We start from the raw sequence: 24,444 nt of genomic DNA on the forward strand, positions 1-24,444 counted from the left end.
AATGTTTTCATTTTCTTGTCATCCATGTATTTTTAACATATTTACAATTATATTATGTACTTATATTGAACTTACTAAATAAAATCACACATTCACGCTTTTAATATAAAGATGATTTACCATCCCCTGCTGGAATGGCATGTTAGTCCAGAATGTAATTAGCAACATTAACTAATATCCATAGTTTCTCCAAAAAATTAGTCCTATCAATGTTCTGTTTTCGCAGCGTTCATTGTTGACCCAAAATACATAAGCATACCAAATGTCAAATGTCAGCTCTCCACAGTTTGTCCGTGATCAAAGTTATACGCACGCATGCACATATGGACAGTTTTTTTTTGTTTTTGTTTTTTTTAATCTTTCCGGATTCTGCTGCAAGCAGGTGCTTCTAATTTTAGACAAGCACAGAGATGGTGGCGGAAGACATCAAACGCAATACACTTTTCGCTCATGTTATCGGCAACATGACACTTAACTAAACTGACTCAACCAATTGAACTACAAAACACAATAAATCAGTAACACTAACAACTAGGGATGGGTATTGATAAGATTTTATCTATCGATGCCATTATCGATTCTGCTTATCGATCCGATTCCTTATCGATTTCCCTTATCGATACCTCTTGTGAATTTTGTACTAAAAGTAGGCTTTACAGGTTTTCTGTGTATTTCATTGAGTCTTAAAGTAAATAATAAATATGAAATTGGTCACTGTATTCTTGATCTCTGGACATAAATATAAATAAACAAAACGGTGTTTCGCTTTGAAGTTATTAATTCCTACTGGACTCTATCATTCCAACGTGACTCTGCAGAGAGCCGCGCAGCGTTTGGAGCTGTATGAACAGAATGGAGGACGATTCTCGTTTCTTTCTCGCAACAAGACAGGAGTCCCAGTTGCTAACTTTAATCCGCACAAAAGTGACTCACGATTTCATATATTCAGGGATGAAAGTAGTGAAAACAAAAAAAGCTGAAACCCAAAATTACCCCCCAACACCACGTGCACGAAAATGTTTGAATTCTAGAAGCTTTGAAATGCAATCTGGGACTATTCCAGACAATAAACTGCAGTGAGTGCAGCATCCATTTTGGTGAGAAAACCCCCCCAACTTTCCTTATTCAGATTCATTCCAGTAGTATTCGGCTCTTACTAGGATGCAGCAGTTTTCAAGCTTGGCACATAGTTCTGGAGGAAATCACTGAAGAAATTAACACATTGAAAATATGGTTTGACCGAAACAAACTGTCATTAAATTTAAATAAGACAGGGATGAAATGGAGGTGTGAGAGTCACTAGGTGTTCACAGGAAACATTTATTTATTTCTGTATTTATGTATGTATTTATTTATATTTGTATGTTCATTGTTAGTTGGTTTTATATTTTCTGTTGTGTTTTTATTCAGGTTCTTTTTGTCTCTTTCTCTAAAATTGTATATAATCATTAGATTAGTTATTATTACTATTATTGTTGTGCTTGCTATTATTAATAATATATAAACAAAATTTTAAAAATATTACAATTTGTAATACATTTGACTCTTTTACAACAACAAACGCTTGACAGCTGCAACTGCTTAATGCTAACTTAACATTGAAAATGTCATAGACATGCTAACGTGTTAGCATCGGTCTCGTTTTTAAGTTATAAAATACATCTATCAACTGTTTCAGAAAACCATAACAGGTCGGTTTAACACAAAAAAGGTAAATAATACTCACAGCCATATGCTCTTTAGGGTTTTAGCGGGGGAAGCGAAAGAAAAAAATTAATCAACGAAGCAATAATCGAAGCACTGCTTCGATCTGCGAATCACTGCTTCGATTGGTTCAAGGTTCAAAGCAAAGCCGCGCTGCAGAAAAGTTTATTACAGACCCTGTAGCGGGTCTGTAATCAATGTAGAGAAATTATAATTTTCCTGACAAACACCCCCAAAAACAACAGCCACTGTGAAGGACCAATAACGGAATCGTTAAGTAAAAAGGTTATTGATGTCGGTGGATCGAATCATTTCTTAACGATACCCGAAAGGAACCGGTTCTCGATACCCATCCCTACTAACAACACTGTTAAACTAACATCAACCACAATAACATTTAAAACCCCAAAACTCTGAACTCCCATAGTGCATTGCAGCACAACTTCCATTGTTTACTGGTTAGCTAAAATCATTAATTTCTCCAAAACAATTTGACCTGTCAACTTTCTGTTTTAGCAGCATTCAGCTTTGACCCAAAATACAGAAGCATACCAAATGGCAAGTGTCAGCTCTCCCCAGTTTGTCTGTGATTGAAGTCATACATGTGCATGTACGCACACAGTGGCCACTTGGCTATTATAATATAGATAATTGTCATAAAATCCTCAAAAGCCAGACACTGTTGGTCCACAACAACTGGCGGCCACTGCTAGTGTGGCTCTGGACACAGCTCGCCGGCAAACACTAGCTGACACTCAGTGACCACACCTCTAATTAATCATAACTTTACGGTTTAAAATGTCTTAAACTGAAGAGTTTAAGATATTTTAAGTCATACCGTTTTCATGAAGGAGGAAACTAGCTATCGAGACGTAATCCGTATTGTGTGCCGGTCTGTTGTTGGACTTTCAGCTGCACCCATTTTGTACGGGGTCCCCACAGTGGATCCAGCACAGATCTGCATTGGGATTTGGCACAAGTTTCACACCAGCTGCCCTTTCTGATGCAACTCCAGTTTTCCTGGAGAAACAGACACAGTCCCTTGTCTCCTGAGAAGGTCTCCCAACCAAGCAGTGTCCTCACCAGCATTATCACAGCGTAACAACCCATTACGCTCCTGCATGAAAAAAATTACGCTGCAGTTGGGCCATTATGCTGTTTCCAAGGGTGTGTAATGGGAAAATGATCATTTCTGATGATCATAAATGATGATCATTACTGATTTTGGACCCGCAGTGGGTCCAAAATCAACCTACAGAAATGATCTTTTTTTTTTTTTTCATCACCCTCAGTCAAACCCATTTAAAGATGTCAATCGTGACTCACTTTTCTGCTGATTAAAGTCTCTACCGGACTATCGTCTGTTATTGTGGGCAAGAAAAGAAAATCGTCCACCGTTTCACACTGTAGTTTTTTTTTTTTTTTTTTTTCTGTTCCTCATGAAGTGCATTTACCATGGGACAGTGAACAAAGGTTCTCTGGCGTGGATCATCGCGCGTATGGGAAAAGTTCTTGGGGGAAAGTTCTCGTACAGCCACTAAAGTTCTTTTGCATCACGCGGAGCGCTGGGGGGAAAGTTCTGCAGCCGCTAAAGTTCTACTCGCAGCGAGCCGCGTGCCAAATGCTGCAGGATAGGGGAGACCGGGGCCAGCTTCCCCTGCTAGATTTTTAAATTTATAACGCTCTGAAACACCATTGCCTGCATTTTGAGTACCAAATTGTGAAGTAAAACCATAGGTTTTTTTTTTTTTTTTTCATCTTTGTTACAGCCTTACTTTAAAACCAAAAGAAACAAGGCATCAGGCCAAAACACAGACCAGTGTAGATGTGTGTCAGGAACATCAGAACTGCTAATTTATACACAGCAGTTTATTCAAGAAAATCCTTATTTTTTTCTTACATTAAATAACTTGTAATTAAAATAGCTTAAAGTAAAAAAAAAAATCTTTAGAAATCTTTGATGTTTGTCTGTAAATTAAAACCATGATGACTGATACTTTCATTTAATTTTAAAATAAGGAAAAGGTTTTTCTGAAATAATAAAATAGTTGCTGTTTGAAGAGCTTTTGTTTTATTTAGAAGCGTAGCAGCAGGTGTGAGTTTCCAGAGACGACAGGTGAGCTGGACTTTAAGCACATTTAACGAGATGAATATCTCCTCTGCAGCTTCGACTTCAAATTGGTGACATTTTTGGAAACACTTTCCTCACATTTTGAAACAGAGATGTTCTCTTCTTCTGACTGGACATCAGATTTTGGTATATTTATTTAGACTAACAAAGAAGGCCCTTTATAAGCCCATAATGCAAAAACTTCGGGGGATGAAGCCTAAGCATCCCCCACACCCCTGTTTTTTTACGGTTATTTTTTTTCCCATGCCATTACACTGAGAAAAAAATTTCTGCTGAGAACCCTGCCAAGTGCTAACCAGGAGCCACTCTGTGTAGCTTCTGAGACCTCATGATCTCAGGCTTACATAGAGCAGACTGGTTGCATTGCATGCCAGGCTGTTATTGGGGTCATTGGGGTCTATGGGGAATGACTTGCCACTTCTGTGTTTGCTACAGTTGTCAAGACTGGAGGTTGGGGCTTGGTAATTACATTCACATGGGTCACATTAAAAAAAAGAGTGAAAATCACATACTTTGAATTGTTGTCGTCCATTTTACTGGGACTCTGCACTTCACCTCTTGGTTGTCTTTTGAATCATCAGTCTTTGTAATAACTGGACTCAACATCTATATGGTTGCTTTGCTACAGCAGTTGTGAGTTCTTTGTTGTGCTTTTGCTTTATTTTGTTGTTTTGTTATTGGTGTTATGGCCACTGCAGATGGTCACCCTGCTGAATGATGTGCTTGAGGTTTCTTCCTGTAATCAGAACAACTGAGGAAGTTTTCCCTTACTACTGTCACCACTGTGCTTGCTCGGAGGGGTGGGTAAGACCTTACTTGTGGTTAGTGCTTTTGGGGGGGGACACGGGTTGTGTTTTTGCACTGTGTAAATTAAATTGGAATTGGCAAACTACACTCACCAGTCACTTTATTAGGTACACCTTCTTCGTACCAGGTTGGACCCCCTTTTGCCTTGAGAATTGTCTTAATTCTTTGTGGCATAGTTTCAACAAGATGTTGGAAACAGTCCTCAGAGATGTTGGTCCATATTGAGATGATGACATTGTGCAGTCACCCACTCAACCAGTCTGCCCATTCTCCTCTGATCTCTGACATTAACCAGGCATTTATGTCCACACAACTGGCGCTCACTGGATATCTTCTCTTTTTTTTTTTTTTGGACGATTCTCTTTAAACCGTAGAGATAGTTGTGTGTTTGTGAAAATCCCAGTAGATCAGCAGTTTCTAAAATTCTCAGACCAGTGTGTCTGGCACCAACAACTGTGACACACTCAGACTCACTTAAATCCCATTTCTGTTCAAACTTCAGCAAGTCGTCCTCACCACGTCTAGATGCCAAAATGTAAACTGCCATGTGATTCGCTGATTAGCCATTTGTGTTAACAAGCAGTTGAACAGGTGTACCTAATAAAGTGACCAGTGAGTGTCAACATAAGAATTACTGTTGATACCAATCATCAGTTTTATAGCGAGTTTTCTTTTAGACAGTTCAGAGGATGATTACATGAACATTTCCTACATGCTCTTCAAGTTTTCATTCAGCCGCTGTGCACATCAAGTTCACTTGTTTCACTGAATTAATATACATGCTTGATGGTGGATGTTGTGTTCAACTGATGTGGTTACAGCAGATGTTATCTATCACTCAAATATGCCCACACAGATACTTTTTACCCCCAGTCAGAGTCAAGTGGCAGTCCAGAATGGTGTCTCTCTTTAGGCTGTGTTTGGTATAATTGACAGATAATTAATCATGGCTAATTAAGTGTAATGATGGAGAAAGGTGGCCAATTTCACAGTAAATGGTTGTAGTTGGGTAGAGGATTGTCAGGTGTCCAGGCACCTATTATTGCAGTGTGTGTGTGTGTTTGTGAGATCGCAAAGGTTGGACAGTGTTACTAAAGAGCCATTATGTGTTTTTAGTGTTGGGTAGAGGATTGTGGGGATGTGTGTTTTCACATTAAGTGGTCAGACGATGAGTGGAATTATAACATTAGGAAATGAGATGGAGAGGTTTTGTTAAGTGGAGGTGAGAAGAGGTCTGTTCTGTCTTATGTGGCAAGCTGACGGAGAACGCAGTAAATGTTGAAAAGGCCACACAAAGTTCCGAAAGAAGCAGGTTGGTGTGCTGTAATGCTTTGTGTATTTGTCCAGAGGTTGTCTCGGTAATCCGACCTAGTTGTCCATTTTCCATTTTCCCCTTCTGAAAGTGAGAGTGCCTGTGCTGTTTTTTCCTTCTTTGTGTGTGTGTGTGTGTGTGTGTGTGTGTGTGTGTGTGTGTGTGTGTGTGTGTGTGTGTGTGTGTGTGTGTGTGTGTGTGTGTGTGTGTGTGTGTGTGTGTGTGTGTGTGTGTGTGTGTGTGTGTGTGTGTGTGTGTGTGTGTGTGTGTGTGTGTGTGTGTGTTCTTCTGATCCCCTTATGCATGTGTAAATCTGTCGTCTTATTTCTGTGGATTGTGTTTCTGCCCAGATTAGGGAGATTTATCCTGACTGGTTCAGCATCCCAAAGATATATATTTGTGTGTTTGAGCCCACAAGACTTTACCAAGTAAAAGGAATCTGAGGGAAAAAAGATGGAGCACTTGCACCGGGGCCTTAGTCTCTAAGAAGATTAGACAGACGGCGAGCGAGTGTGCAACACATTTTAATTTGTCCCTTTGGCTGTTTGGGTAAGAACATAATGCCTTCGCCTGGGATGGGTGGAGAGGAAAAGAAGGAAGAGGCCTGGAGGGGATTTGGACAAAGAGGGAGAGATTGAGAAAAGTGGGGATTGAAAGAGGAAAGGAGGGATTTTGAGAGAAAGGGATGAAGTCTGTCTTTTCTGGACTTTCTCTCCCTCTCGTGGTATGATGTGCTCCCATCAAAGAGGCCATCGGGGGTTGAGCTCCGTTGATCTCCGTTCAGATTAACTTCCTGGTAGGTCACTTTTTTTTTTCTTTTCAGTCAGATTAACTGGAAGAGGGGAGGGAGATCTCTCAATCACTGGTCTTATTCAGATTGCGTCAAAGCTCAGAGAGACTAATGAAATTTTGATCACTGATTTCTTATAATAATAGTGTAGTCACCCGGTATCGGATTGAATCTTAGCTACACAAATGTGATGATCAGTCTGTATCAGCTGCTACGTGACGGCCCGCGCTCAGCCCCTTTCTGTAGTTAGACTAAAAGATCTGGATCCTTTTGCATGATGCGTGTTAATTTCAGAATTGCACACATCAGGTTTGGATGAGGTTTCTACTGGCAGCATTATCTTGCTTTTCTTTACAAGATTTCACAGATCTCATCTCATATGTGGCAACAGATGAATATGGGAATCCTTCAAGGGAAGTCATGTTTTTGCTTTTAATGTGGAGTTTGTTTTTCATAAATGTAACCGATTCTGGTGACGAATGTGGCTCTTCATGAATAACTTAAAACAAATTTGTCTAAACCTTTATTAATGCCAGGGAACAGTCAGGGCTGGGAGATATAACTGAACTGTTTCACAATGGGATGTTGCATTTCAGTCTATCAATAATTATGGATCCTTTAAGGTAGCAGGTGATGTTGGACCATTTTTTGTTTTGTTTTTTGAGGAGTTGCTGAAAAACTATGTATTCAAGGTGATTAAGGTGTTTCCCTGAGTATAAATCATGGCACAGGTAAGTCACTGTAAAGTCATTCTCAAGTCACCAATCTGCAAGTCCCAAGTCAAGTCTCACGTCAGCTTGCAAAGAATTGGTGGTCATTATGGCTTGAGACTTGATTTGGGACTTGCTGATTCATGACTTGAGAGTGAGTTGATGGTGACTTACTCCCATCTCTGAATCAGGGGCTGTTAGTTTGGGAAGCCCAGGATTTAACACATAAAACAAAAGCTGATTTAAAACAAATAAATTAATTAATTAAATGAACTCATGTTTTTATTGGTGTTTTAAGCTATATGGATCAGTGTTCCGTGTGGCCCTGGGAACTTTTGGCTGTCTTTTGACCTGTTAAGTGATTGGGTGCCTATGTGCCACTCACAGTCACTCCATTATTAGGAAATGTGATTGGCTATTGACAAGGGAGGGCGGGAACATGCATGAAGCTTGTTCATGCAGCCAAACTTGATGCACTTTTCCTGACTGTTATTTAAAACATTTCAGAAACTATCAAATATTCTATCGAGCAGTTTTTTTTTTTTACATTTATATTTTTTATATGTCTAGAATTCTTACTGTTAGCCGGGTCTATGGACCATCTTAGCAGTATTCTCCTGGGCCTGACCAGCTTGAATTTGAAGATTCATTCTGACCTGAAACTGTTTGTGTCTAGCTAGTTTGATGTTATGTTGGTGTTATGTTTTTTTGTTGTTGTTGTTCTTTCTCCAATTCTCTGTCGCTTTTTGTTTATTTTTGTTGTTTGTGTAAGACCCCGGGGCTGAGGGCAGTGCAAGGACGCCTAAATTGGTTTGCAGAGAAATGCATCGCTGCCAAAAAGGTAACAAAACTGCACACATATACAAGGCTGAAATAAAAAAGAGTAAAGATAAACCAAGTGTGGGGTGAAAAAATCGATTGTTTGTCTGCAGACGGAGGCCTTGGAGAAGATGGTGGAGATGACAGCGAAGCTGTTTGAGTGTGACCGAGATCAGATGTTCAGATATCTCCTTCAGCTTTACAGTAAATATCTTCAAGCTTCAATTTTCTCAAGTTAGAGTGTGCAGATTTTAAACATGAGGTCTTGCCTCCCTTTTATTCTGTGCTCTGTGACCTTTGATCTCTGGGGAAGCAATGCTCTTTTGTGTGTGTGTGTGTGTGTGTTCTTGTCTAAATGTTCAGAAATCACTGTCTGGTACAACCTAAATATGAAATTTGGATTGACCTAAAAAATAATGGATTTTGCTTTTATCTCAGCCTTAATTTGATGTTTCTTTCAGAGAATAAAAATGATTGGCAGAAGGCGGAAGCATTGTGGACAAAGATGCAAGAGGAGAACGTTGTTCCCAGGGAGAGCACCATGAGCTTGCTGGCTGATATCTTGAAGGCCAATAACAAGGAGGTGCCGTTCCAGCTGTCTGAGGTAAAACGCTCGATGTGTCATGGTGCATCTCGGTAACACACATCAGACTGATGGAGCGTGAGGTCACTTAGATAGAAACCAGTCTAAAGTAAGCAAACTAGGGCCAGACTCCCATAGGACTATCACTGCAGGCTGTGTTACAAGATTACAAAGGTGCCTGCACACGTTTTCATCCTCAGTACTTGTAGGTAAATCCATTAAATGTAGCATCTTCACATTTATCAGATTTGCCTGTATTACATATTACATGGCCACATATTCTTCCCACCAATCTGCCTTTTATTGGGCAACAAATATTTCACAAAAAATCAAAAACTAATTGTGGTACTTCCATAATTTAGAATTTTGAAGTTTGTGAGGATATGTCTGCTCCTCACAAACGTCTGCAGAGATCCACAGTGCAGGTGGATAATGACTCGCAACATATAGCCAAAGCAACCCAAGACCTTCCCAAGGCAAAGAAATTGAATATTTTTCACAGGCCAGTTCAGTCACCTGTGTGTGCTCTTTTCTGACTGAAGATAAAACTGAAGGTAGAAGGATCCAAAAACATGTGGCAATGGAAGAAAGGTTCAGTACAGGTTTTGTGAAATCCATGGGCTGCAGAAGTTAATGGCTGCAAAGTATTTTAGACACAGAAAATTTAAGGACTGTGGATAAAAAAAAAATGGCTCCACTTCTATAATGGTTAATGCAATATTTTTGTTAAACGTTTTTGAATTAAAGTTGAATGTCTACACTTTGATCACTGTTGCATTTTTCCAGCTTCATTATGGTGGCGTACTGAATTAAAATCATAAAAAAATCATCTCTGTCTAAATGCTTGTATACTTTTGAGAGAAAAATTTCCCATTAAATACGCCTGAAAAGTATCGTATTTTCCACTAGTCCCTGGGTTTTTATTATTTATTTATTGTACTAGTGCCCTGTGACAGAATGGTGTCCTGTCCTGGATGTCTATGACTGCTGGGATAGGCTCCAGCCCCCCGCGGCCCTTTATTGGACTATGCGGTTGAAGGTGTGTGTGTGTGTGTGTGTGTGTGTGTGTGTGTATTGTACTAGTTTCGGAGGCCCTCCAACATTTACTCTGGTGTGATTTGCATAGCAAAAAAAAAAACACTCATTCTTTCATAATAATAACTACTAATATAGGGCTTTCCCAGGAATCAAATCACTCAACAAAATAAACTCTAATATTAAAATAATAAACAGGAATAATGAAACTGCACTTCAACAATGCACAAAAATCCCTAATTAAAGAGCTCATTTAAAATAGCTAAATTAGAAAAAAGTCAGCTGGACTTATGTTTTTAGAATTTAAGTCATTATGTTAAGTAACTGCATATGCTGTGGTGTGCACATGTGCTACACAGACTTCCTCTCCATTGTTAAGCATGCCTTCAGGGAAAGGCGGTGTTAAAAAGTGAATTCCACATACAGAAAAAAGTGTGTAACTTACACTCCAATGCAACTTATATTCTGTAAAATACAGTAAATGAAGGTCCCAACCAGTCTGCTGGATGTGGAGAAGTTCTCCAGAGAAGAATGTGCAAAAACAAAAAAAACTCTTATCAATTAATTATTGAACAGTGCACAAATGTGACACGTTTCATGTCCAACACGGAACATTTACTGTAGTAAACTATAGTTATACAGAATTTGAATAGTTAGTGGTGAGAACTGAGCATCCCTTGAGCACACTGTGCTATATGCCGTTTTAATAAGCACTGCAAATAGGAAAACCTGAATAAATGCCTTTATCTCTCACAAGAATGACCCTCAAGAAGCACCCTGACAAAAAGTAATTTTACATGTCGACTCCATGCAGCAGCAGGCCACCCCCACTCCACACGATGCCCCCCATTTTAACTCTCTGTTTATTACATGCAAAGAAAACTGGATTGCAACTCTGATCTGAAGTGTGGTCAATCAGACATGTCAGCTTGTGAAAGGAATTGCAGCCTGATCTGTCCATAAATCTGTCGTGCCAGACTAATTTATCAATCAGCTAAATGCCACCATATGGTTGCAGCTGGTCACTGTGGTATTTACGCTACACCGTGCTGTGCAAAATAAAAATGAAATGGGTGAAAATTTATCTGATGGCATTGGGTAGAAGGGTTTAAAAAAATTTTAATGTAAAATTTGCGTCTCCTGTGTTCTTTGCAAGAGTTTTATTTTTTTTTCTCCTCAACTTTGGTTTGCACCGTTAAGTGTGCTCCAATGGGCCGTGTGATGCGTCAGGAAGTGATTGTTGTTGCCTGGAGCGATGAACTTGATGACCCCCAGGGCTCTTGGGTTGACACCCCCACTTGGACACATACAAACGCACAAACGCTTCTTCATCCCCTGGGGTGCCAGACCTAATTTGCCCCTAGCTGATACATTTTAACCCCCTCTCCTCACAGCTACACGGGTGACGGCGCATTTGGGAACCCTTCCTTGCATGCGCAGCGTTGCTGCACTGTCTCACAAACACACACATGCACAGACAAACTCCACCTCATTGTGTGCACATAGCTGAACATGCATACAGACTTGTACTATAGTGTTAATATAGCTGTGTTGTGATGGCTACATCAGAGTGTGTTTTATCTGGGTTCTCTGTGTGTATTCTCTGCAGACCTGGTACAGTCAAGATGCTGGGAAGGAGGAGAGTGAGCCAGTGAAAAATGTTCAACTTTACCAGATTTCTATACTGGCACTATGTAAGAAAGGCAAAGCCAAAGGTAAGCTGCAGGACATCTCAGCGTGGGTGTTTGCACGTTACATACACCTGAACTAATCTGTGAAGGTGGTGACTAGAAGATCCTCTGTTCAGTTCCCGTCACAATTGAAGAACTATTCAGCAAGGTCCTTAATCTCCCAAGGTGCTTGTAGCATGCAGTTGAACACTCAGTGTGCACGTGTGTATGAATGGGTGACTGTGATGCATCATTGTAAAGCACATTAACTAGTTAATTGAAAAAAAAAATGTTTATGGGGTGAAACTGGAGTCTCAACAATGGTGGGCATGATGAGCCAAGATGATTCAGGTTTTCCTAGCAACCGATCACCTCTGCAGGTGAGTTCACAGAGGATCAGGACTTTAAGACGAGGAGAAGCGCTCCTCAGTAAAGCCACCTGCTAGGACAGTTGATTGCAAGGAAAACCTGCAAAGTCTTGGCCCTTCATGACAGTTTCACACTAATGCTGTCAAATTTCCATTTAAAGCTACATCACAGGAACCAGGTTCTGGTTACAGAAACTAGTCCCAAGTACTTGCGTTTGCAGCAGGTTTTGAAAAGAACTTGAACTCTGTCTAAATAAAGGGCAATAATTCATCAAAATGTATTTACACTGCACTTCACACTGGGAGGGGATTATCTCTTTTTTGCCCCCTACGACTGGCCTGACCCGATGTACTCCAACATCTCATAGGGAATGCAGAAATTTTGCACGAATTATGTACAGCTAATATCGGAACAGTTGCCCCACCAGTAGGGATATCATGGATGTTCCCACATAACATGACTGCGGCGTTGCCATCAGCAGTTATACTATCTGTACAGATGACAATCAGTATGTCACTTCTTGCCTCCCCTGCAATTTGATCGATAACTGTAGAGTTGATGCTTGTTAAGGTCTAACAGATTCTAGCATTTTATGTTCAGTGGTAATAATAAAAATTTGTTAGGTTAATTGCCTTTCTTATTGTACGTAACCTCTGGCCCTACCTGCTAATTAGTGCTAACAGTGCTAACATACAAATTAAATTAACACTGACTTAGTAGATTGTTTTGTTAGCACAAGTAACTGCACAAGTTGTATTATCTCAGATATTTGTTTAAAAAAAAGTTCTCAGAAAGGACTAACGTGGTTGAGACCACGGCAGCTAGTGGGGCCCTGGAAACGGCACACTCGGTGTCACTCAGAGACCGCACCCGTAATTATTCATAACTTTGTGGCTTTAAATCACTTAAACTTTTGGGTTATAGAAAAATCCCCCTGTCCCCATCCCCGTACAGTTGTCCTGAACCAGGAAACTAGCTGTAGAGACCAAACCTGCTTGTAGTTCCAGGCTGTAAGCATGTTTCTTTCTGCTGTAAAATTTGGGATTTTAACCTGAGATTCCATGATTCTCTCTTTGAGACAGCCCTCAAGTGGCCATTCAGCGAACTGCCTTCCACAGTTGCCTCGTTGAGGTTGCCACTCGGGGAAAACACGTTAATGACAGAACTACTTGATTGACATCATGAATATTTAAAGGAGTCTTATTTGATTTTTAACTAGCTTTTACAGTTAAACATTTTTGCCATTCCCGTGGACCAACCTCAAACCCTCACATTTTTGTGTCTACTTGGGCCTGAAATAGCTTTTTCTGCTTTCATGACATACATTACAGAAGTCTGTATCTGGAACATGAACACACACACGGCCCAGTCTGGACTCTCTTGTGACACACCCATGCAGGAGAAAGCTGATGAGATGCTGCTTCTCTGGCGATGAGGAGCAGCAGCTTTCTATTGGTGACAGTCACAGAAAAGAGCCGGAAAATCCTTAGATTAGGATGCATCACTACACTGACAAAGGGATATTTTTGGATATGCTATTTAGGCCATGTACACACGTTGTCGGGTATTTGTAAAACCGAATATCTTGCCCTTTCCGTTTGGGGAAAAAATTTCATCCACACTACGTCATTTAAAAAAAAAATCCATCCACATCGAACCGTATAAATGTGTTGTAATTAGTCTGCCAAACCTTTGGGTGGCGGTACTGATTAAAATTCTATCCAATCAGGAGCCTCAATCTCTTGTCGTCACTTACGCAAAAACTAAAAACATGGCACCAACCTCATTCGTGTGGACCGATAAGGAGTTGGAATTACTTCTAAACGTAGTTTTAGAATACAAAGTTAACAAAACTCAGGAAAATGTCGATTGGGAGTCTTGCCAGAGCAAGTACTTGGACATATTGAACATGTTTTCGGAACAATATCCGGCAGAGACCTCTGAAGATTTTCCGCATGGACAGGGGGAGCTAACTCGGGCTATATTGACCACGAAAATAAAGGCAGTCAGGGGCAAATATCGTTCTGCAGTTGACAGCGGACGGAGGAGTGGTCATGGTCGAGTTGTACTTCTCTACTTTGAGCAAAATGAACAAATATGGGGCGGCTCACCCGCAACAACAACCATGGCGTCGGGCATAGAAACAAATGACTTGGCTGATAGCCTCCCTGTTCCGTCGCCTGCTACGTCCCCCTAGTCCACCGTAGAACCCCCTGATGTGTCTGACACTGAGCAGGAGAGCAGTGCACCCGTTGTAAAACAGAGGAGAGACTTGCTTCAGGTATGTATTTGCTTCTCCTTTGTTTTTAACATGTTTTTAAAACAAAGTCTTAACGTTATTTGTAAAATAAATAAATTTTTCCCACATAAATATCACAGTAGGTAATGTAAAATAATGTTAACTTTTATTATTTTGTACAGGCTCAACTGAAGGGACATCGGCATGACCGCCTGAAGAGAAAACTGCCAGCTGAGACCCAGTGGACTAATGCCATTGAAGAGGACCGTGGATGTGCAAAGAAACTGTTGGACATTTTGGAAACTTCAGAAAAACAAGCAAATGAAAACTTCACAAAAATTACAAATACACTCAACATGCTCACTACTTCCATTGCTGAGGGGTTTTTTCATTCAGGCTCCTTCACCACAACAATCACATTACATGCCATATGAAGCAAGAGGGCACTTTTATCCACACACACCATCTCTACAGTTAAACCACCCACACCCGTCATTTCATTCATTCTCAAACCACTCATCTTCAATCAGAGAAACACAACAGAATCACATCCACACTAATGCACATGATGCATCCCATTACAGCACACCTTCTCCGAGCACAGGGCTCACAGGTTTTTCATACACCCAAGCACTTTTTAGTGATATGTAATAATTCTTTGTTCCCTATAGTTTTACGGGCAGAAAGTAAAAAATGTTAAATAACATGCCAGGTGTTTTGGTTTAAAAATATTAACTTTGTTTTATATTTAAGGAAGCACTTTGACTAATTTTGAGGGCATTTGTTCAAATGAAAAGTGTTACAACAGTGTGAAAGAAACTATTTTATTTGCACAGAGCTCAAAAGACATCTTTCAGGTGGTTTGTATGTTTTTGGATATTTAGAATTTAACTACTTATTTGCACATTTTCTGTCAAATGTTCAGTGATATGCACTGTGTTTATATTTTCAAAAACAAAATTAAACTATTTGAAATGGCATTAAATCAATGCATTGTAACTCTGCAATATATGTAAACACTTTATGACGGGTTCCTCCTGAACACTAACCTAGAAAAAGTATTTTCAATTTAGCTTAATATTTGCTCTCTTAATGCCTCTCTGCCAAAAACACAGTCTCTTATGGATCAAGATACTGGGTGAGGACTCTTCTGACCTTTTTGCCTTCATGTGTTAAGCTATCACCTCTGACATCTGCTTCTGAGTCCGGCTGGTTGTTTCTGTCATGTTCAATAGCTTCAGTAACACAGTTGTCATCTATTGAGTCTTTTGTAGCCTCACAGTAATTATGCAGCACAAAACATGCATAAATTACAAAGGGCAGTTCTTCAAGGTTGATGTCCATAGGTCTCCTCAATGCACCAAATCGGGCCTTTAATCTCCCAAATGCACATTCTATTACCATCCGCGCTCTGCACAAAGACAGTCCAAAATATTGTTCTTGAACAGTGCTTCCACCGTTAGCGTATTCTTTCATTAGATACGGCAGTAAGGGGTAAGCAGGGTCACCCAAAATGTACACTGGAATAGGTGCTTCGTTGTCAATCAGATGCCTTGGACAAGGAGGAATTTTTTCTTTTTTGAAAAACTCATTTATGGCAGAATTGGCAAACACACGAGCGTCGTGTACGCTCCCTGGCCATTTGACCACAGCGTCCATGAAACAGTATTTGTAGTCACAAGTGGCTTGGATATTTAAAGAAAAGTTCCCCTTTCTGTTGAGGTAATCTGTGCAATTTGCAGACGGTTGCTTTATCCCCACATGCGTGCCATCCACAGCGCCTAAACACTGGGGAAGGCCATGCATCTGTTCAAAACCGGCAACAAGTGATTGCATTGCACATTCAGTTTTTGGCAGCTGTATGTATTATGGTCCCAAGTGTACTGTTATAGCTTTACACACCCGCCTTACAGTTTTTGAAATGACCTTCCGGGACAATCCAAATGCATTCGCGGTTTTGCGTAGTCTTCCCTCATCAGCCAAGTAGTACAGTGTCAGGGCAACTTTCTTGACCACACTAACCGGTGATCACATGACTGTAGTCTTCCCCTCGATGTGAGGACGTAATAATTCCGACAAGGACAGGAGCAAGGACCAAGACATTCGGAAATTTTCTTTCCATTCCTCCGGGAGAACGACTTCCCTTTCAAAATTCTTCCACCAGCTGGCAGTGCGTCCCGGTCTGACCCAAAATCGGCGACGCCGCCTTGCCCGAAAAATATGCTTTGGACGTGGACGTAGGGTCATAATATTGCTGAATACAGCTGACCGAATACTGCTTCTTCGCCTCTGATCTTCAACGTGAAGCAAGAATTGGGCTTGCAAATATATGCACACAAAAAGCGCCTGGACAATGGACAATACCAACACTTTGAGAGCATCCATGTTTCTGAATGTAAACACGGGTCGCCCATTTGACGTCAACATGTTTGGGTCGCATGGCAGTGACGTTTGAGAGTGTAAATCTCCGGAATTCACTTCCACACACAAACACATAACCGGAGTTTTCCCAAATCTTCACTTTAGTCGGAGCTTTTACAAATAATCATTTTTACGGTCCTACGTCTGTGTTTACGTGTGGATGATAGGGCGAATTGTACAAAAATAACTTCGTTTTGTGAGATACCCTGCTACGTGTGGACAAGGCTTTAATGTCTGTTTTGAACATTATCACCCTGATGTCTATACGAGCTTGCTGGCATGTAGTAAGTCTGATTTAAATTGAGTGATGGAATGCAGAGCACTTTCTGTTCCCCTCATTGTCAGCTGTATCTGAGACTATGCAAGATGCAGGTACCTGGACTTAAAAATGAGTAAATAAATAAAATGTTTATTTTTTTAGGAGAGATTCATTAATGAGAAATGCTTCACTTATTAGCGCAAGTTCAAACAAGTTTGAATTGAAATTAAGTTGTTTCATCACGGCCGTCTGTGTTTTGCCTTTGTGAAAACAGATTACAGAAATAATCCACTTAAATGAAGATTACATGAAGCGGCTATTCTCAACATTAAAGCTCACTCATTATGTCACTCTCTGCCTTTTGATGTTTCTGCAGAAGCCTTCGAAAGTCTGAAGGAATGTCAAAGAAAGGGGATTGAATTATCCAGCAGTGTTCACGACCATGTGATCCGCTCACTGTTGGCGCACAAATTTTATGATGAGGCCATGGAAGTCCGTGACATGTAAGTGATTTTATTTGTAAACAGCACCTACAGAGTGCACATATCTCTACTGCTTTTTGCAATAGTGTGGATGCAAATCATCTTTGCTAATTACTTGTGTGGATATGAGCTTCTTTTTTTGTCACCTGTGTTTTGTAGGGTGCAACAACAGATATGTACGGGAAATCTATATTATAATAGCCAAGTAGCCTCTGTGTGCTTGAATGTGTGTGGCTTTGATCACGGAGAAACTGGAGAGAACTGACATTTGCCGTTTGGTGTGCTTATGTATTTTGGGTCAAGGATGAACACTGCGAAAATGGAAAGTTGATAGGACTAATATTTTTGGAGAAATAAGGGATATTGGCTAAGAGTGAACAATGGATGTTATGCTGGAATGCATCATGGGAGCTTGGGGTTTAAATGTTATTGTGATTCATGCTAGTTTAACAGTGTTGTTAGTAGGGCTGCCACAAACGACTATTTTGATAGTCGACTAGTCAACAATAATTTTTGCAATTAGTCGACTAGTCGGATCATACATAATTTCCTAAATTAAGGCCTGCAGCATTTTCCGAGAAACGTCGGGATGAAAACATGAACATTTCCAAATCAGTGACTATTTCTTAGAGTTCATTTACATCAATCATTCAGAAATACAAACAGTGTGGTAATGTCAGGTTCAAACACCTTTAGACACTTAAGAAAGAAAGAATGGACACAGAATGCAGCAAATCTTTTTTGTCAGCTTTGCAAAGGGAAGAGCAGTCTCAGAGCACACACTCTCTTTCTGTCTGTCTTCAACTGTGTTCCTGTGCTCAGCACAGGAAGACAGTTATAGTAAATCTGTGTCAGGTAGGCAGTTCTCAAAAACTAAATGTCCATGCTGGAAGGAGACAAGTGAGGGAAGCCACCAAGACACAACTCTGGAAGAACGTTTGGCTTCTGTGGAGAAACTGGGAATAGTGCAACATTTTTATTTTCATCTTCATTACATATAGTCCCAACTTTTTCTGATTTGTGGTTGTTTCTGTTGCATTTCTGAAATTACAGAACTGCTATAAAAATGTGAACATTTTATTGTGTTTTAAAACTTTGTGGAGCAAATGCAAACACCAAACTCTTATAAAGAAGGAAAAAATACACAGACGTGCAGGAAAACTTTGATATAAACTAAACAGAACAATGCAGGCTGATAAATCAGAATAAAATAAGAGGTAACTCACTTTGAAATTAATAAAACATAGAGCTGCAGCTTATAATAACTTTGAAAAATAACAAAAATCAGCACCTTGTATTTTTATTCTGACTCCAGTTCATTTTAGTGTGATGAAGTCATTTTTTTTTTCTCCTCATCAGTCACGTTTTGTGCTTGAACACTACATTGATCTTGAGATTGAATAAATAAAGACCTTTGGAAAATAACAGCTGTTAAAGTTCAGAGTTCTCACCTGCATTTTGTGATCTGTGCCTCTGAACATCAGCTTCTCCACATCAGGGTTTTATTTTTAACCAGTGTATGCATAATTTTTGCTCAGTTCATTTATATATTCTCATTTTTTAAGGATGTTTTAAGGATATTTGACCGTTTATTTCATCTCATGATCTCATAAATTCAGTATACGACACGCACATGATGTGAACAGGATGGTGCCATCAGAACCGCACGGGTAGAGAAAGTGGAAAGAGAAGTAAAGGCAGCTCCACACTTATGTTTTGTTGTGTGTGTTTTTACATGTTCTCTCGGGTTAAAATCCTCTCTGCCCCGCGCTCGCTGTCTCAAGTCCACTGATGGTTCCCTCGCTCGCAGTCTGCAGCCAGTTGACTCCACGCGTGCGCACACACACACATACCCACCGACAGCTCCTTCGGTAAACTGCGCATTTTAAACGGCTTTGAACAAGACGGCCACTGTTTTAATTGACCGTCTTTTCCAAAATTTGAACGTCCAAATGACGGCAAGACGGCTCGCTGCCTAAAACTATGAATTGAGAGAAAAAGAAAGACTTAAATAAAATAAATGACTCGTCGACTAATAATTTAGTTGTCAATGGTTCCAGTAGTCGACGTAGTCGTGACTAGTCGACTATTTGTGGCAGCCTTAGTTGTTAGTGTTATTGATTTGTTTTTGTAGTTCAATTGGTTTAGTTAGTTTAGTTAAGTGTCATGTTGCTGTTATCATGAGTGAGAACTGTAGTGCATTTGATATCTTCCACCACCATCTCTATTTGCGGGTGTGTAAAAATAAAAGCACCTGCTTGGGGCAGAATGCAGAAAAGACTAAAAGCTCTGGCTTGGTTTTTGTTCTTCCACACAGCTCATCACAGTATATTAAAAGCATAGTGCCATCTGTGTCATGTATGTATGCGTGCATGCATGTGTATAACTTTGATCATGGACAAACTAGACAGAGCTGACATTTGCTGTTTTGGTATGTTTATGTATTTTGGGTCAAGGATGAACACCACCAAAACGAATGTTGATGGGACTAATATTTTTGGAGAAACTATGGATATTGGCTAACAACACTGAACACTGGATGTTGATAATTACAATCTAGACTCGCGCGCCATTCCAGCCTTGGGCAGTAAATCATCAGTATATTAAAAGTGAAGTGGCGTCTATGTACGTATATGCATGCTTGTGATTCTCTTTAGTAAGTTCAATATAATCTTACATTATTTATAATATAATTACATACAGTAGTGTTCAGAATAATAGTAGTGCTATGTGACTAAAAAGATTAATCCAGGTTTTGAGTATATTTCTTATTGTTACATGGGAAACAAGGTACCAGTAGATTCAGTAGATTCTCACAAATCCAACAAGACCAAGCATTCATGGTATGTAGTTTGATTAAAAAGTTGATTGGAGAGGGGAAACTTATACACAGGTGCAAAAAATTATAGGCTGTTCATCTACAATGATCTCCAATGCTTTAAAATGGACAAAAATCCAGAGACGCATGGAAGAAAACGGAAAACAACCATCAAAATGGATAGAAGAATAACCAGAATGGCAAAGGCTCACCCATTGATCAGCTCTAGGATGATCAAAGACAGTCTGGAGTTACCTGTAAGTGCTGTGACAGTTAGAAGACACCTGTGTGAAGCTAATTTATTTGCCAGAATCCCCCGCAAAGTCCCTCTGTTAAATAAATGACGTGCAGAAGAGGTTACAATTTGCCAAAAAACACATCAACTGGCCTAAAGAGAAATGGAGGAATATTTTGTGGACTGATGAGAGTAAAATTGTTCTTTTTGGGTCCAAGGGCCGCAGACAGTTTGTGAGACGACCCCCAAACTCTGAATTCAAGCCACAGTTCACAGTGAAGACAGTGAAGCATGGTGATGCAAGCATCATGATGTGGGCATGTTTCTCCTACTATGTTGTTGGGCCTATATATCGCATACCAGGTATCATGGATCAGTTTGGATATGTCAAAATACTTGAAGAGGTCATGTTGCCTTATGCTGAAGAGGACATGCCCTTTAAATGGGTGTTTCAACAAGACAATGACCCCAAGCACACTAGTAAATGAGCATAATCTTGGTTCCAAACCAACAAAATTAATGCCTCGCAGATGTGAAGAAGTCATTAAAAACTGTGGTTATACAACTAAATACTAGTTTAGTGATTCACAGGATTGCTAAAAAAGCAGTTTGAACATAATAGTTTTGAGTTTGTAGCATCAACAGCAGATGCTAATATTATTGTGAGCACCCCCTTTTCTACTTTTTTTTACTAATAGCCCAATTTCATAGCCTTAAGAGTGTGCATATCATGAATGCTTGGTCTTGTTGGATTTGTGAGAATCTACTGGTACCTTGTTTCACATGTAACAATAAGAAATATACTCAAAACCTGGATTAATCTTTTTAGTCACATAGCACTACTATTATTCTGAACACTACTGTATTATACATCATATAAATATGATCTTAAATATGTGCAGCCTGGGAAGCCTGGAAATCCGTGGATTGATGTGGACAGGTAGCTGTATCAGAGATGTGATTTTGCATGTGATTTTGTGTGGATGCACTTTGTATTTATGCATACAGTTACTTAACCAAAATGAATCTAAAACAATAGTTGCTACTTCTAATTTTAAGGGAACTAAAAAAAACACTGCATGTCAGAGTCGGAATTATATTGCCTATGTTTCCTTTTTTCATGTTTCCACATGGTTCATTTTGCAGTGTTCTGGGAAATAATCGTATCAAATTAAGATGCCGTGTTTCAACATGCACAAGGCGATACAAGCGATAACCCATCACCGCTGTGTTTGAATTGCTTTATGGCGTCCCTGCTTGGATAAAAGCTTAGTTTATCTGCGCTCTAAATGAGACGTGAAATGAGCTGAGGAGAGACTCGGGTAAAGATGGAAATTGGAAGGAATAAGAGGAGATAAAGAGCTAAATAGGAAATGAGGAATGAATGAGGAAAGGAGGGTCAGAGATTTAATCACACACAAGGTTAATGAAGACGCGGCGGGCAGTAATGCTCTACGTGTGGGTGTGTGTTTGTTTTTAGGTAATCTGTCAAGAATTGAGCAGCGGGATGCTTATGGTGAGATTAAGAGATTGCGAGAGAGTGATGATGAGAGTGCGAGGATGAGGTGGATGATGTTTCATTGGCTAAAGGCACAAGATTCCTAGAAGGCGAGGGTGTGGTAGTGACAAAAAGGTGAGCGAAAGAACCCCCCCAGTCCAGTCCAGTAAGAACATTTCTGACCGTCGCGCTCCTACGATTCAGTCTCCACGCCAGTCTGTCGTCAACCCTGTTACTGCTTCAATCTCCAGCTTGACCCCATCACGTGGTGGCTGCTTGGCCTGGTGTCGCTGCGGCGATAAAGATTGCCAGCTTGATGCTCAATTGAGTGGACAGATTAATCTGCTTGCAGGCCTATAATAATAAATGAAAGAGGGGGGAGAAAAAGACACCAAGCTTGATTGAAGTTTTAGTAGCAAAGAAATGAAAAAGAGGAGGGTTGAGAAGGACAGCGAATAGGCAGATGGCATGAAGGACGGGAATATTAACGGGAAGATTGAGGCGCTCCCGAAGCCTCAGTGTTGCAGCATTTCTGCCTTTTACACATAACACATGCACCGGCTCACCATGAAGGGACATCACTTATACCATGACATCAATCAAATGTTTCGTGTCTGTATTATTTTCAGGGTCGCAGCAGGTGCTTTACAAGAGGATCAGATGTGTTGTCAATCAGATTCGTCCCCATTGTCTTGCTGTCCTTTGAGCGTGTGTGTTTAGCTTACAGAACAGTATGACTCGGGTGCAGCAGAGATGAACACAGATGTCAGATTACTTGACTTTTGATGGCACAGAACAAGGCTTAGTGGTAGATTTAGAAACAGTCACCACTGCCACGATATTGAATCATTGAGGTATGTCCTCACCAGTGGGACAGGTCAGATCTGGAAGCATGCGCTGGTGTTACTTGTTGCTACATTTGCCTTCCTGCTTGCCATCCAGGAAACCTTTTTTCCTGGATGGCAACCACCCAGGCAGGCAACCAGTCAGTCCCCATCTTTTGAAATTGACCAACTTTCTGTTCCTCAAGGTAGGATGTGGATGTCTCCTCAGCCTTTTCCAGTTGCCTGTGTGCTGGATCATTTGTAGAACACAGGAGATCATTGGGGAGTCTGAAGAATATTCCTTCTAGATTTCTACTTAAAAACAGACTCACCAGTTACGTATATACAATTTACTGTGACTGTGCACTATTTGGATGTTTTTAGCAATTGGTTGTCATGATCACTTTGTTGTGCTTTGCTGTATTTTCTTGTTTGTATGACCAACGTAGATGGTCGCCCCACTGAGTCCGGTTTGCTTGAGGTTTCTTCCTGTAATCAGAAACACCTGAGGGAGCGTTTCCTTACCACTGTTGCCAGTGTGCTAGCTCAAGTGGTGGGTAGGTTAGACGTTACCCTTGTGAAGCGCCTGTGTAAATAAACTGAATTTCAGAGAAGGTGGTCATATGGTCAAAATGTCAAAGCTGACATTCGCTAACGATAAAAGTCTCCCCTTTAATCACTGCTTGCTTGGCATGAACCCATTCCATTATTACCCAAGGATCCTTCAAAGAGACCTTAATCCAAAGGCCGCCAGTCGTCATCAGGACCCTAAAGTCTTAGACCTTTGTTCTCCTGCAAAGGTATCGATGTTGCCGAACACCTTTGTCCAGGTGTCTCAATCTCAAAGGTCAAGGACCAAGAAACATGAATGTCATTGCCAAGATAACAGACTTGCTCTATAAATTTAACATTTTCATTGCATATGCTTCAAATGGTCTACTCCAAGAAGTTCAGAGCCATAAAAGTTTTGTCTTCAGTTACAGACATCACCATTTCTGTATCCAGTTCAGTAATTAATGTTCAGTACGGAATTAGTACCTTTTCCAGACCAACCTGTGCCGTATGCTTTACTTTCGAGCATGACACGGGAGTGGATTTTCACTCCCGTCCCATCCCGCTCCCAGAAAAAAAAATCCCATCCTGTCCCAATCCTGGACTGGAGTAAAAAAAAATAAATCCCATCCTGTCCCACTCCTGTAAAGATGACTCCCAGTCCCATCCCGCTCCCTCTCAAAATCAGTCCCACTCCCATCCCACTCCCGTATGTCTTCGTGGCTAGGATGCGGTTTGACATCTCCCAATTGTGGATGTAGTGTACGGTGACCATTATGTAATTCGTGTTGGTTCTCTCTTCTAACCACAGATCTGTGGTAAACGCATGGTCTCTGCTCTAAGCGATTTTGAGCGATTGGCACGTTTGTGGTGCGATATTGCGTCGCATCACGTCGCGTTGCCCTCCTCCCCAAATTGAAAAATCAACTTTTTCGTCTCGTCACACCGCGATGACTAATCAGGGACTGAATATGTAGTGACGTGGAAATGTCTGGAGTTTGACTGAAGATGTAACATGTCCTGTCTCTGGTAGCAGCATGTGAGCAGGACTTATGTCTCTTTTGTCCTTTATTTCACAATTATGACATATGAGTATGAGTTTTTGGAGCGAGCAGCAGCACCACAGCAGCGGGGAGCGGAGTTTCTTTTTATTTTTATTTTACGTGTGCGCGCGAGCGAATCGTCC

The 24,444-nt window shown here is 40.5% G+C and overlaps 1 protein-coding gene across 1 annotated transcript in view; it reads left to right on the plus strand.

Moving 5' to 3' along the window:
• The window catches only part of lrpprc (leucine-rich pentatricopeptide repeat containing), a 141,947-nt gene that overhangs the window by 79,452 nt on the left and 38,051 nt on the right, over positions 1-24,444 (plus strand). The window contains exons 26-30 of the mRNA XM_034184503.1: positions 8,227-8,295; positions 8,387-8,477; positions 8,735-8,877; positions 11,501-11,606; positions 17,226-17,352. Coding sequence (XP_034040394.1) covers positions 8,227-8,295; positions 8,387-8,477; positions 8,735-8,877; positions 11,501-11,606; positions 17,226-17,352 — 536 coding nt within the window. The remainder of the gene's footprint in view (positions 1-8,226; positions 8,296-8,386; positions 8,478-8,734; positions 8,878-11,500; positions 11,607-17,225; positions 17,353-24,444) is intronic.

This window comes from Thalassophryne amazonica, chromosome 13 (genome assembly GCF_902500255.1).
Source record: "Thalassophryne amazonica chromosome 13, fThaAma1.1, whole genome shotgun sequence".
Taxonomy (NCBI): Eukaryota; Metazoa; Chordata; class Actinopteri; order Batrachoidiformes; family Batrachoididae; genus Thalassophryne; species Thalassophryne amazonica.